The sequence below is a fragment of the Diuraphis noxia genome, unplaced genomic scaffold (genome assembly GCF_037042655.1).
Source record: "Diuraphis noxia isolate RWA-SAM2 unplaced genomic scaffold, SU_Dnox_SAM2 contig0002, whole genome shotgun sequence".
NCBI classification, from domain to species: Eukaryota; Metazoa; Arthropoda; class Insecta; order Hemiptera; family Aphididae; genus Diuraphis; species Diuraphis noxia.
In genome coordinates, this window is record NW_028301712.1 from 72,190,837 (window position 1) to 72,207,146 (window position 16,310).

Below are 16,310 nucleotides of genomic sequence, written 5' to 3' on the forward strand. Positions count from 1 at the left end.
TTCTCTATTTAATGGAAAAACACTGAATCATAAATGAATTTTTGGTGACTGTAACAATTATAATGAAATAGGCTAAGCGAAATCATCAAGAAAATAAATATAAGATAAATAATGATTAATCAATACAACTGAATAATGTTGGGTTATTGGCAACTGTAGTCAGAAATAAAATATTTTGAATCCATACCAAAAACATATTGTATGTATTTTAAACTAATTATAGGTGTTGAGCACTAGTCTTGTTCTACTCATCATGGCAATGAAAAATGGAAGAAAAAAGAAATTAAAAAACTACCCTCACTTAAATAGTTAAATTTATCAGTTTTTTAATACACCTTTATATTATTTTGTAATCTAAAAATAAAGATACTTACACAATTCAAGCTCTAAATTATGAAAAAATAAAAATAAAAATAGATATCATTTTCAAACCACTTCTTTTTTAATCGACTCTAAATGACATTGAAGTAAGAAAATCGAAGAAGTGCCTATAAAGTCTAACAATTTCTATTTAGACGCTTGAATGCCCAATTCCCATCCCCAAAACCTAGGAAAAATTCAAAACTATAGAAAGTTAAAACAATCAACTAGACAAGATTCTCTTTAATGAATTTAAAAATATTTTTAAAAGTTTCAGTGATAACCATAAAAAATATAACTTTTATCTTGAAGCGTCTAAAATAAATTTCCACAGTTATATTCCTAATAACTTTAACAATAATCTTTTTTCTTTTATTTGGTATAAGATGAGATAGGGTTACTTAAAACATATTATAATCCATTATCAAATTAGTATTTAGTGTTAAATTATGATTGATAGCTAACTTGAAATATAATATATATATAACCAACTAATTTAATGTGAGTACATATTAAAAGTGTACCACAATCGTCTGTCAAACAAAGTTACAAACATATAAAATTGCACTTAGGAGAACCAATTTTTTATTGTTAACTTTGATAATAGAAAAACGGTTGGTTTTTATTTCAAAACACTTGTGCCTTTTATTAAATCTTGTGTATGAAGATAAATTCCTTTCACCACCCTCTTTTAATCCAGCCTTGATCTTAACAATATATAGGTACACATATTTATACTTATTTTCTTTAGTTAATTACCTAAATAATTAGATGATTTCTTCTAATTCGAAAAAGAGATAAATTTTCTAATATAATAAATCTGTTAAAAATTAGATAAGTATTGTATTATCTCTTATGTATTTTTTTTTCAAATGACAAATTTATCTTAAAATCTAATTTTTATGTAATTAAAGGCCTAAATTATTTTGAAATAAATACTTAATAAAAACATAAAAACACCAAAACAATATTGATTTACTTACCTCTAGTTTGTGGATGATTCATTAAAATAGCTAATGGACACTCATCATCATCAAGTATATATTCCCTATTATTGTTGTTGAGTATTTCCTTATTTTCTGAAACTCCGTTGTTTAATCCAGAGTTATTTTCATTCAATGCAATTGCATTGTTTACCTATGTTAGATCAAGAATTACTATTAGTAAAATAAGTTATTTAAATAATTGAAACATTTTATAAAGATATAGTTATAATATACCTGAACAAGACAAAAATTATGAGGATCTATTTTATCCAGACCATATTTAGCTAACATTTCTTTAACAACTTGTTGGGCAGTATCTCTAATTGATAATAATAGAGTTTTATATGGCACATCTCTACAGAGAGATTCACCATAAATTTTGAGAGTACCACCTGTATCAGGACCACCATCTTTACTTCGAAATGCTTGTAATTTTCTTTCTAATTTTTGTTGACGTCGGCGTCTCATAACTGCTTCTGGATTAGAAATTGATCGAGTGAAACTTGTTTCTGGTAACTCTAGATTAAATTAATCATTTATTAATTTTTATCTTAAACAATAAATACAAAATCTCAACAATTGTTGAACTATGTTAAGCATTATAATCTACCTAGGTATTAGATATTTACATTGTATAATAATTCTAAAATAATTTTCAAAATCTTTTTTTATCGGTGCAAAAAAAAACTACGTTATTTTGTCCTATTCTGGCCTGAAAGATTATTATAGCAATGATTTCTTCGAAATTAGTGACATTGTACACTAGTCCAATTTAAATATCAACATTGTTAAAATGTGTTAATTAATATGCACATTCAACATTATTGTACTAGGTAACTTTAAAGCACAGCCTACAGAGAAAACATAGGCAAACCACTGTATTATAAAGTACATAAGTAACATTTTATTGTAATACTAATAATAAGTTCACAAAAACAAAATGATAACACTTATTTTAATACTGGCTAATAACCTTGTTGTTGATGTCATTAACAATTAATCTAAAAATAAATAAATTAATTAATACTTTTATTCTGTATGATCTGTATTATTCATATTTTGTTATTCTGGAGAATGAGATTGGTGGACAATCGTGCATATCAGCCTTTGTACACCTCATAATATTTTTATTATTTAAGTTATTAATTATTATACATGATGTAAACCAAATTAGATCAAAAAGGAACATTAAACATATCTAACTGATTTGATTAAAAATAAAGATAGTTAAAGAACTTAAGTAAATATTTTTTTTTAAATTTATTTAAAAAACTTGGTGAGAACTATTAGTTTGACAATAACAATAAACATATGAATATATAAAATCTACTAAATTAGAAAAACATTTTTTTTTTTTATGATAAATAACTAAAATTAATATATAACGCTGTTAAATGAAAGAATATTCAATATTCAACATTTATTTATGTGGCAATATTTTAACCATTATTTATATAAAATTAGTTGACAGCCCTTATTTAAAAAAAAATAATAATTATCAACGTTTTTATTTAAATTATTAATTGACCTTTTATATTCTATCTTTATTTATTTAGAACTTACAGTCACAGTGCCATGTTATTTTTTTTTTAATCAATTTTATACGCAATTAATTTTATGCAGTTTTAACACAAATTATTGCAACTAATTTCCAAATTTAATAAAAAAAAAAGTTGCAATAACTGAACAGTGTCAAAATTAATAATATTGTAAAAAATTGCTATTTTACTTATCGCATGATTAAGTATAATTATAAATATAAGTCCTAAGATTGTTATACCTGTGTATAATTTTTCGGCGACACCAGCATCATTCTCATCATTTGGGCTTAAACCATGACTTTTAGCGCGATTAAGTTTTTCTTGCTTTTTCAACTGTTTCTTTTCTCGTTTTGATAGCTTTCGCTTAAAACTAGATCCCGCTTCTTGGAACGTTCCAGCAGGCATCTAAAAAAAAATATTATTTATTTAATATATCAAATACTTAGGATGAGTTATGACTGTTATGAGTTTGCGACGAATAAGTAATATAAAGCAGATATAATACAGATAATTTAAAAAAAGAAATATTTACATTTGTTTTTTCATCTATTCGCCGTAATAAGAATCTTCCTTCACGATCGTCTTTATGCCAATTCAATTGCACTAATAATGGTTTTTCCTCAACGCCTAGTTTTCTTTCATCTATGTAAACGGAAAAAATGTAAAAATGAACGTTTGAAAAATAAATGCGTATTAGTCATTTAACTAAAAAAATTATAGGTGATAACAAATAATAATTATATAAAAAATCCATGTAGTTACAAAAACATGTGAATTACCTCCGTTTTCATGTATTTCGTATAAAGCATACTCTGGAACAGATAACATCCTCATATCGGGTCGAAATTTTTCAATAAGGGTTTCAATAACTGCCTGTGACGTTGCGTCTGATGCAACACGAATGCACTTGGTAGCAACTTTTTGTCCCGTACCAGGTTCTTGGAAATAAAACCTCATTACACCATGGAATAGCAACTCCTGTAATTCAAAAATAAGGTAGTTAAGTTATTTGGTGGGAAATCGTTAACATTTAATGTAAAATTGTAAGAATTTTTATGTCATTAAATTATTATTTATAAACCCATTATAAATATGTGGGTAAATGTTACGAACACTTAAAAATGCGTCATCGAGGCATGCAGTGGTTCCAAACATCGAACAATGAATCATTACCGCATCATGTTACTCATATTTATTATCATTACTAGGTGTAAAATGATATCTTTAATAAACCACAGTTATTTACTAATTAGTATAAACATATATATATATATTTTTTTTTTGTGAATATTTGTAAAATTATACAAGTGCATACTTCATTTATATTCATACAGTATGCTTATAATGCATAAATGTATAAATACATACATACATACATACGGTAACTTTTTCAATACTGTTTAAACTGATGGGAGAATACGACACCACGCCTATTGTTTCAATGAATGCTAGTATGCTACATTATTTTATGTACCTACAAAAACCACCTGCCAACAGTTCCCACGAACAAACTTAAAGCGACAAAATACATTACAACTCGCTACTATACAGGCTAATAATAAGACTGCGGTGTTACAGTAATAGTGTGTAAAACAAAAAATGTCATAATTATTGTTATCAGTATACATAAATTCAAATAAATGTGTACGCGTTTATTGTTTGATGTTGTAAGGGCAAAACAATTTTTTTACATTAAAATCCAGCAGACTTGTATTGCAAGTTACGTGAATTTTTCAGTCATATAAATTTATTTAAACTTTTTAACAATAACCATATCTTATTCAAATATTTTCAAAAGAAACGTATACCTACGGATATGGTTATACTAAAACAATAACAACAATTTTTCTTTTAGTTTTATCTTTTTTATACGATTATTTTATTTGACACGAATCATAAATCAAGTAGGTATTAGGCTACTTTATTACAACAAAAATTAATGAAAATCGTTTTCATCAGCAAATTCCAGTGATAATAAAATACAATTTACGTGGGTGTATTCAAAGTGTAAAAACTTTAATTGAACACAATGCTGTGATTCATTCCCGATACAATGATAAGTATTTACAAATGTTTCTTTACAATATTATGTTTAACTGTGCAATTTTTTTAATATTATTGAGTTCAGATAACTAATAAACACTTACAAATGTACAAGACTGAGTCATTATTCCTAGGATACATTATTTCAATGTATGACTCAATTGACAGTACAATAAGTACGCAAAACATACTTTACAAAATAAAGTAAAAGTAATGATTTTTAAAAGATAATAATTTTGAATTAATTCAAATATTATATAAGTTTAGTTTAGTAACAGACGTATAATATAATATGCTTATAATGTAATATTATTTATTCAAATAAATAATCACTAATATAAACTGTAACATTTTCTTTAAATACGGTCAAATTGTTTATACAAATTATTTTATAATCATTGATAACATTTTATATACATATGCATTTTAAAACCCAGGTAAACCATTTTACATTACAAGATTAACTGCTCAGTTAAAAATACTGTTACACTAAGTTCCTTGCACTTGCGAGCACGCATAATTATTACTTGTAAGTACAGGTATTATATACGTTATATTGAACTATCGACAAACAATCTAACCAAGCATACTTTATTTATAACAACAATTACGCAACCTTGCTAAACTTTGACGTAGAAGAATGCAACATGGTTAGAGTGTACACAAACACAACTATCAACAATGCGATTCATAGTATTATGAATTATATTTCGATTCTCTTTACTGTGTCTTCAAACACATATACTATAATGTGACACATCATTGGAAATCAGAACGTAGTACACAATTAATGTGTTCAATGAAATTAATATTAATAATATATAGATATATTGTGTGTGTGTGTGCGTGCGCGCACGCGCCTGTGTATACATACGTACACACAACCATATTAAATCGGATGAATGACCTGTAACGTGAACATATAGAATGTCTCCTTCACCGTTGTATTTATCCATTGAAACTTCCTCGATAATAATTAACCGTGGACGTTCCGCGAGCAAATCCCGGTCATCTTCATGCCAACGTGGAATACAGTAGTTACATAAAAAACGAACTGGTCGACTATAATTGACCAATGCGATAGCGAATCAAAATCATGTTTATGTTTCATTTAAGTTTCACTGTCTTAAAATAATTTAACTCAAAACTATGCAGAATTCACAAAAATCTACTAAGCATAAAATGCTTGTAATATTATAATAACATTTATTTAAGTTGGCATTTAAAACAAAATTCAATTTTTTTATTGAAAATGTAAATAAACTGTACAAATATAATTTATATCACAGACAGAATGTCCGACAAAAATTAATATACAGAAATGGATATAATAATATAACCTCATTGGCCCACTAATTTAAATAATACCTAAATAGCTAAATTATCATATTAGATCAATTGTATGTTTTTTCTTGACTTTTTAAAAATATAATTCAATTTCAAGCATTAAATCTATAATCAATAATACAAAATACACATAAAATAATATAATCTATAGTTTATAATATTACATTATATACTGTATATAATATAATATATATAACGACAAAATGTATTTATATTTCGTTAGGGAAGGTTTTATAATTTGTACTGTTAGAATATGATGTAATATTATTTTAGATTCTGAGCGGAGCGATGAATGTATTGATTTTACCATGATGTGTTTATTTTTTTTTTTTAGATTCTGAACGAAGTGATGAATGTATTGATTTTAAAATGATGTATTTTTTTTTGTGTCTGTGTACAGCATAACTAGTCGAAATGATGCTTCGATTTCAAACTTTGGGGGTGGTTTCCGATGTAAAATTGAAGATCCTTGGTGCACCATAGAGGTCAAAAGTAAACATTTTCCAACAGTTTTCAAAAAAATCGAGAAAAATAAAAAAAAAATGACAGAAAAATTGGAATTTTTACGCAAAACAAGTTTTCGACCAAACTGATTTTTTTATATGGTTGTAATTCAAAAAGTAATCACTGTAAATACTTGAATTTTTCACCAAATGTTTATGTTAGTGTTATATATATATACAGTTTAATTTTTAAAAAGTTTTGACTTTTTCGAGTTATTTATACACCACTGAAATTTTCGATTTTTTTGAGAATTTCTTTTTGAAGTCTCGGTAAAAAAATGTTGGACGACCAAAAAAACTTGAAAATTTAATACACGGTTCCTTATGAGTTGTTCTTATTGTAGCTAAAAAAAAGTTCAAAATTTTACGAAATCTGTCGAAAACGCGAAAATTTGCAAGTAATTTTGAAGTTGAAAAATCATAAAATTTTTTTCGTTTATAACTAAGGATTAAAAATATAACACTAAGTTTTCCTTCAAATAGCTATAGGGAAAACTCGAAGCGTCGTTATAGGAAAAATTTTAAGTGCGTTTGAATTTTAAATTTTTTCGAAATAGCGTAACGATAACGATATATCCTCAAACGATTTTAAACATTTGTGATTATTCAAAAAGTATAAGTCGTAGTTATTTGAAAATTTTACCAGTTATTTAGATTGGCATTTTCTTTACATGATTTAATTTTCAAATTATTTTGAATTTTTTCGAGATATTTATAGACAACTGAAATTTTCAATTTTTCTGAAAAATTTTTTTTGAAGTGTTGATAAATTGTTTTTGGCCCTATCAAAATACTTGAAAATTCAATACAAAGTTCCTCATAAGTTATTCATATAGTGATTAAAAAATTACAAAAATACATAGGCACGATTTTTTTCTATTAGCTTTTGAAGTTCAAATTTGGAATAAATACATAAAAATTACGGCAATGTTCAAATTATCTTAGATCGAAATTCATAAAAGTTTTTCTTTTTAATTCTAAGATTTGAGAATTTAATACAAGGCTCACAATATAGTTTTTCAATAGCAGTTGAAAAATAAAAGAATTATATTATAGCCACATTTTTTTTTTTTACATGCATTCAAATTTTAATTTTGACAACATACGTAAAAATCACGAAAATTCGTAAATTATTTTATTCTAGAAATTCATAAAAAATTTTCCTTTTATACCTAAGTTTTGAAAATTTAATACAAGGCTCCTAAAATATTTTTACAATAGCAGTTGAAAAATACAAGAAATGTATAGTCACATTTTTTTTTTACAAGCATTTAAATTTTAATTTTGACAACATACGTAAAAATCACGAAAATTCGCAAATTATTATAAGCTAGAAATTCATAAAAATTTTCTTTTTAAATCTAAGATTTGAAAATTTAAAACAAGATTCCTTACAAATTTGTCAATCTTTATCACAAAAAAAATGTCCACCGGAAATTCAAATTAAATTTTTATTAGCATTTGAATTTCAAATATTGACAAAAATTCGTCAAAACCATAAATATTTTTAAATTATTTTGTAGTTCAAAATTCATAATATTGTTTGTATTTATATCTAAGGTTATAAAATTTAACACCAAGTTTTCCATAAGTTTTGCTTCAAATAGCTATAGAGAAAATTTAAATCGTCATTATAGGAAAAATTTTAAGTGCGTTTGAATTTTAAATTTTTTCGAAATAGCGTGATGATAACGATTTATCCTCAAACCAGGTATTCGTATATCTATGATAATATAAGGTATTATGAATTATGATAACTACATGGTAACTACACTAATTGATTAACCACACCTTACACAAAATGCGTCTTAATTGAAAAATAAAATATTTGTTTCAAAATAGAATATATGACAATATTTAAATATAATATATCCTAGACTGACAAATCATCTCCATTCAGAATCGTTTTTCGTATACAATGATACCTATCATTGCATTCAAATTTAATCCCATCCATTACAGTAACCTACTGTACAGCGGAGCGACATCCACGAGTTACCCGCTTTTTTTAAAAATTAATATTGATAAAAATTTATTTGTTAAACAGAAAAGCTTGAAAATGTAATATATGGCTCCTATCATATATATATATATATATATATATATATATATAAATACCTACTAAAACATGTTTAAATTATAAAATATTTCAATAAAATGTTAATAGTGTTATCATACGCATACATATTCATCACTTCTAAATATTGTCAAATGATTATTATAAGTGTTGAACGAAAATGTAAGAAATAGGTAACATATACCTTTATAATATTAATAGATTATACTCTATAGACTTTGATATACAGACACAAAAATTATTACATTGTTTATTTTATATTGGTACCTACAGTACATTTTTTATCATGTGGACAGAAAAAAATTAATTCGTAAAGCACGTGCTATTCAAGAGGCCAGATGTCCGATTGAAATAAGAATACACTCGTTGTACAATATAAATAGTTTTCTAGAGAAAAACTACTTGTAAAATTATGTTCTTTTTTACTGATCTTAAAACAAATGTGCATAATACTGAGTACTTAAACATATTTTTAGCTGCATAATATTTTCCTTATAATAAAATATCTTGAAAATCCAATACCAATAAAGTTATACTGATTCATAAAAAATAAAATAATAATAAAGAAGTCGAAAATGTACACCGAAATAAAAACATAAATTTCTTATAAATTGTTATTATTTTAGAGTCTGAGCATAGCGAAGAATGTATTGATTTTACCATATGTGTGTTTTTTTTTTTGTATCTGACGTTTTGGGGCAGTAAAAGTGCTTTGATTTTTGACTTCAGTACCTTGTTCAATCAGAAAGTGAATCTAGTTGATACTTTGGGAGGTCAAAAGTAAAAAATTCTTAATATTTTTCTAAATAATCGAGAAAAACAAACTAAAAATTAAGGGAAAAACGGGAAATTTTACGCATAATCAATTTGCGACAAAATAGATTTTGATTTTTGATGTAACTTTAAAACAAATGACCATAGATACATGCAATTTTCATCGAATGTTTATGTAAGTATATTCTATCCACCATGCAATTTTCAAAAAATTTTGACTTAAGTTGAACTATTCATAGACATTTGAAGTTTTCGATAATTATTAGTTTTTTTTTAAAATTAATATCGATAGAAATTTATTTTTTCGGTAGAAGATCTTGAAAATTTAATACAAGGTTTTAAATATGTTGTTACAATAGCAGTTGAAAAATAAAATAAATTCATAGTCACAGTTTTTTTTTTATAAGCATTCAAAGTTTGACTTTTGACAAAATACGTAAAAATCACGAAAATTTGCGAATTCGCAAATTATGTTAAGCTAGAAATTTATAAAAAAAATCCTTTTTAAATCGAAGATTTGAAAATTTAATACAAGGTTTCTAAAATATTTTTACAATAGCAGTTGAAAAATAAAAGAAATGCATAGTCACATTTTTTTTTTTACAAGCATTTAAATTTAAATTTTGACAACATACGTAAAAATCACGAAAATTCGTAAATTATTTTAAGCTAGAAATTCATAAAAAAGTTTCTTTTTAAATCAAAGATTTGAAAATGTTTAATAATTTATAATATATCCTAGACAGATAAACCGTCTCCGTTCAGAATCGTTTTTCGTATACAATGATATAATATCATTGAATTCAAATTTAATTCCATCCATTACAGTAACCCACTTGTAACCTACTGTACAGCATAGTGACATCCACGACTTAAGCGCTTTTTTATTATTTATCAGGCCCGAATACAGGGGGGGGGGATTTAGGGGTTCAACCCCACCCTCCCGAAATTTTTAAAGTAGTTATATATTTGTAATATGTTATCGCAATCTTGTCGGAAGACGGACTTAAAACATTTTCAACCCCCCCCCCCCCCCCCCCGGAAATTGATTCTGGATAGGTACGTGCTTGTATTACAAAGTTTTTGAAATATCCATAGCTAGAAAATTAATTGACTATCGGATAATTTATTATGGATAAAAAAATATTTTATTCTTCAAATATAATATTAAATATGTATAAAATTAAAAATTATAACCAATGATACTACGAATTAAAATTCTTTAATTCATAGTTTTGTGAAAATATTATCAAACCACCAAATGTTTTTAATTGCAATTCCTAGTACAATTTTTACACTAAATGTGTTTAAATTAATTTTTGGAACCCATAATAAATTACAAAAGATACTAAGGGGTTGTTCTGCTCCTATGCACACCCTACCCTATTTGTTGTGGGTACTTTTCTCATGCATCAAACCGTAAAATGTATAAAAAATATACCGTAAATAAAACTTTAACATACAAAATAAAACATTAATTTTTGACTGCTAATGTATTGTTTTTAAATTTACGATTAATAATAATAATAAGGTCAATTCTTAACAATTGTCAACAATATACGCTTACGATGATTTTCTCAACAAAGTAAGATTCTAAATGTTGGTATATATAGGTATGTGTAGAATATTAACATGACATATCTGTCTAATCGTTATTTATTTTAAATTCATACATGAAAAATGCTATATAAGTAACTAATTTAATTTACCTCATTTGGTTCAGAAAGTTCAAATAGATCCAGTCGATTAGCATTCCATTGTTGAATAACGCTCCTCAGAGCCTCCCGTTCTTCGTGCCTTTTCATGGCCATAGTCATTTCAGGATTCATTGTAACCTAAAAAAATTGTTAAAGGTATTAAATTTCACTGATAAAACAAAGGTGAGTACTTTTGTGTGAAACAATACATATGAATAATATAATCTTCATTATAAGGGCTTAAAGCATTATGTTTTTTTACAATACATGATGTATTACGTAGGCTATTGTAATGGCATGAACCTATTACACAATCATAATATAAGGTACCTGTATAGCAGCTAGACATATCAAACAAAATATGAGTATTGTATGTTTGCATTTATGGATGATAGGGTAAATTAATATTGTATTATAATGGTTATAAATTTTAATTAATTTTTTTTTAACTAATTTTCCGACAGTTATAAATATTAAATAACTACTAATTAATAAGTAATAACTTTGAAAACGTTATATAAACTTAACTCATTTATTAATGAATTGTAAAAATAAATTGTGCATGGTCCTGATTTAAACAATCTATGAATGTATATATTAGTACCTATAGTAAATAGAGACTGATAAAAAATAGAATCGCTCGAAGACCTCATAATTTGTTACACAAATCACGGGTCCCTGTGTGTTTTCAGAGCACTATTTTAAACAGAATCCGTAACACTTTTTCAATGTATGCATAATAGGTATCTGTATATAGCTGATTTTATACAAGAATATGCAGAACTTAGAAATTCAGATCTCGATCAAAAACACAGCAACTGTTGATTAAACAACAATAAACAGAAAATAGTAATATAAATAACAAAAATAAATGTAGAATCATAAATACTACTAGAAGACAAATATAATTCCAAGTACATTACATAAATATGGTAAATATTATATTAATGTTTACATCAGTTATCTATTTATTTTATAGGTAACAATAATAAACATTGAAAATTACTTCCATTAGGTACTTCTTTAAAATATCTCTTAAGCTAAAAAAATAAATATATTCACCTATACATAAAAGTTTTATGATAAAACTATAATAATTTAATAATAAATAGAAAAGAGTAAAAAAAAATTATAATATGTTATGATTTTAAATAATTTATAACACATTAGACAGTTGATGACAGATAAAAATTTAAAAGTAGCTTTTCAAGGGCCTTGAGATGTGAAAAAACAATATAAATACTGTATACGTACAACAGAACCTTAACAAATCTTAACGGTTCTTTATTAGTGTGGCAAGAAACAAAACCCAGAACTGGAGGTATGTCATTATTGTCACGTCGTATTGTAACCTATTGAGGTGATGAAAACCTGATCATACTTTGTGTTACCAAATTCCAGTACATTACATATGTGCAGTGTGCACACATCATTGTGTTATGTCGCGTGTGACAGGAATCTCAATTGCTTAGAAATATCATATAATACAGAAGAAAAACCATAATATACATCACTACATCCGGTATTATCAATAATATACTCGATATTAAGTATATTATATATAATATACATAAAATATGTCATTTGAAAAACAAAAGTTTGTATTACCACAGGGCATTCCAGGTGGTGAGAAAAATTTAAAAAATTTTAAATTATGGTCTTAGAGTATATTTAAAGATTCTACAAACTCAGATTTTGAATAACTCTATTATTAAAGAAAAAAGGGGGTGTGCGTGCTTATATAGTGAATCACCTTGAATAAATATGATATGTTATGTTTAAATAATAAAGAACTGAATAGGTAGTCATGGGCTCATGGCAACATTAATAATATTACATATGGCCATACTCAAAAAATGTGGATTATTTCAATATAATGAGTATTTTTACTACATATTATGAAAAATTGAAAACTATACTTTACGTTTATAAAAATAATATACAATACTTCATACAACATTATATAAATAGTAAACCAACATTTGAATACTTAACAATAATAAAATATTTTTATATAAAAAACTTTCAATTTAAAAAATAATAATAAGTAATTAATAAGATAACGCAATAGTATGCTCAATGGATTATCGAACATTAGTAAAGGACTGTTTTAACAAAATATAATAGGTAAACAAAGGTATAATAGGTATGCATGTTAATATGTTAATATTTTTTATTTAAAATAACCCACATAGTCACCATCATGCAAGTGCGAAACATTACAAAATTTACGTTCAGTATCTCGTCAGTTTAGTAGTTCCACGTTCAGTTATCAAGTTTAACGTTCAGTCTTTGCCTAAATATCTTGCTAAAAACAATATTAGGCGGAAGAGTATGAAAAACAAAATGTAAAGTCAGTATATAATAAGTGATTGATTGATTTTAAATGAATTTAAAAATATTAAACACATAAAACATATATCCGCCGTCCTCGGCGTAAGTAGAAGTAACTAAAAGGTTTCAATGACAAATTTAAAATTTGGTAAAAACTCATCATCAAAATATATGGAAGTTTATTGAAGTACTTCAGAAATCAAATTCACAAGCAATTGTTAAATTGTTAAATATCCAAACTTACCTATACAGTTTTAACTAAAGAAAAAAATGTATGTTTATAAAACACAAAATAATCAGAAATCAGATTTTTTTACAAAATGCATTATTCTTAAGTCAGAATGTTTGCTAATTATTAATTATATTTTATTTAGATAATCTTTTTTAGAAATAAACTTATTTCACAAGATAACTTATTTTTTTTTTTAATGAGGAGGAAATGTCCATTTATAACTCTAAATGTGCCTATATATTTTAGTCGTAAATAAAGTATAAATATAAATAAATAGTTATTCTACACTATGTAAATTCAAAATAAATATTATAGGTGCCATAGAGCTAATATGTTTCTATATTTGAGCATAATTCGGGAATAAAAACAAGAAAACAAAAGAGTCCAGATTTTTTTTGATCCCGTGATTAAAATTTAACATTATAACTCGAATTTTAAAACACCTTGAGGTATGTGTTTAAATATAGCCAGTTCGACCCCAAGAAAAATATACTACGAAATTACAATAACCTACTCTAAAGTCTAAAGACTGGTTAAATGGCGAGTTAAATGGTTTATGTTATAATTAATAATTTTCAATGATTTAATTAAATAACAATTGTAGTAAGTATAAAAATAGACCTATTTTTACTTCCATAAAAGAGTATTAGATGTATTAAATTGGATAGTAAACATATGATTTATAATTTATATTAACTCCTAAATCGACGAAGTTATCAATGAAAAAGTCAATTATGTTATTATGAAGAAATAAAATTGTGAATATTACCACTAAATATCATAAATAACATAAATATGTAACAAATAATAACAAAGTATTAATTTTAGCCCTAACTTTAAAACATTAAAATAAGTAAATTATCAAATAAAGTTTTATTTTATAAGCATTTCAGCACAGTAAGGTAATTCTAGTGTCAACGTGTATGTTCTGGTCTTAATTGACAAATAAGGCCAAATCAATTCAAAAAATTTGAACCACCAATTTATATCACAGAATCGTAACTAAAAATTATTATAATACATATACAGTGTATCGAGAGCAGAATAAATAATTATTATTGATAATTAAAAATAAAATAATGTGCAGATATTAGCACGATAGTATCACGCCCACATTCCAATAAAATATAAATTATGCAAGTCTTGGTGAATATAATATTATGTTATTCTGATAAATATATCAACTTCCCGTCAAATAATAAATATAATGGTGTTCGATAATTTAAAATAAATTAAAAATAATTATTAACAGCTCTATAATAATAATATTAATATGTAATACACAATAAATACGTAGTATTGTATAGGTAGTAGTTACGTGTATATAATTATAATATATTAATATTTTTATTCATACAATTATTCAAACCATAAAAACTATTCTATAAAGAAAAACTATTAGTGGAAAATAGACGACAGTGATATTAAAACCAAAATTTTAATAAATTATCAGCTAATCTAAATAACATAAATATAATTTTTTTCAAATTTATAAAAATAATAATTAATACCATACACCCTATACAAGTACAGAATAGGAACAATATGACATAAAAAAAAGAAAAATGTTCGAATAGGTAACAAACAACTAAAGACAAAACTAATATAAATTTCAGTATTTGTAATGGTCCTTTATTCTAACTTTTATAAAAATTAATAATATTATAATTAGATATTTACACACGATACTCCTAATATTGTATCAGATCGCGATAGCAGGAGCAACAGCTGTTATCGTACAGAACAATATTATTTCATAATAATAATATACGAAATATATAGAGCGTCGAGGATTGGACAAGCACAGCGTGGTAATGTGTAATATACGCGTATACAGTAATCAGCAATGACCTATTACCGTTATTGTACGCGATGCTTCCGACACACCGTATTGAATACCGTACCATATAATATGATATTATTATTATATAGTTTTAGTATTAAAAACTTATATTGTTACACTATGTTATTTCTGGTGCAGACGGTAAGGGAAATGAAAAAAAACACTCACGTATCATCGCATATACATAAATTGACGATGAAAATGTGTTACGGAACGCCGCCGCCACAATGTGACTGGTCTACCATGGCGACCGGTCTGCGAAGACAAACACATCACGCATCAAGATCCTACATAATATTAATATTTAATAATATAGTTTTTACTATTACGATCGCGACCTACATCATATTAATATAATATACTACTTATTATAGGCAGAAATTGGGGGAGCAGACAATGCAGGCTTAGCAACCACAAAATCACAATTCCCCTCCCCCTAAAAACCGTTTGGTAAATATTATTAGTTTGTTATACCTATGTTTATAATAAGTTATTATTATTATTATATATATATTATTATGTAATTCGTTGGAATAAACGCCATGCGACTTTTGATAATTTTAAATGTTTTTA

General features: G+C 25.5%; 1 protein-coding gene across 4 annotated transcripts in view; it reads right to left on the bottom strand.

The window, feature by feature from the left end:
* Positions 1 to 16,310, bottom strand: part of cno (adherens junction formation factor afadin) — a 65,402-nt gene that overhangs the window by 40,285 nt on the left and 8,807 nt on the right. For all 4 annotated transcript variants that reach the window (XM_089218559.1, XM_015523964.2, XM_015523965.2 and 1 more), the window contains exons 2-7: positions 11,341 to 11,466; positions 3,667 to 3,865; positions 3,420 to 3,529; positions 3,127 to 3,292; positions 1,581 to 1,864; positions 1,344 to 1,497 (exon numbers count right to left, since the gene is read on the bottom strand). In XM_089218559.1, coding sequence (XP_089074685.1) covers positions 1,344 to 1,497; positions 1,581 to 1,864; positions 3,127 to 3,292; positions 3,420 to 3,529; positions 3,667 to 3,865; positions 11,341 to 11,460 — 1,033 coding nt within the window. In that variant the 5' untranslated portion in view covers positions 11,461 to 11,466. The remainder of the gene's footprint in view (positions 1 to 1,343; positions 1,498 to 1,580; positions 1,865 to 3,126; positions 3,293 to 3,419; positions 3,530 to 3,666; positions 3,866 to 11,340; positions 11,467 to 16,310) is intronic.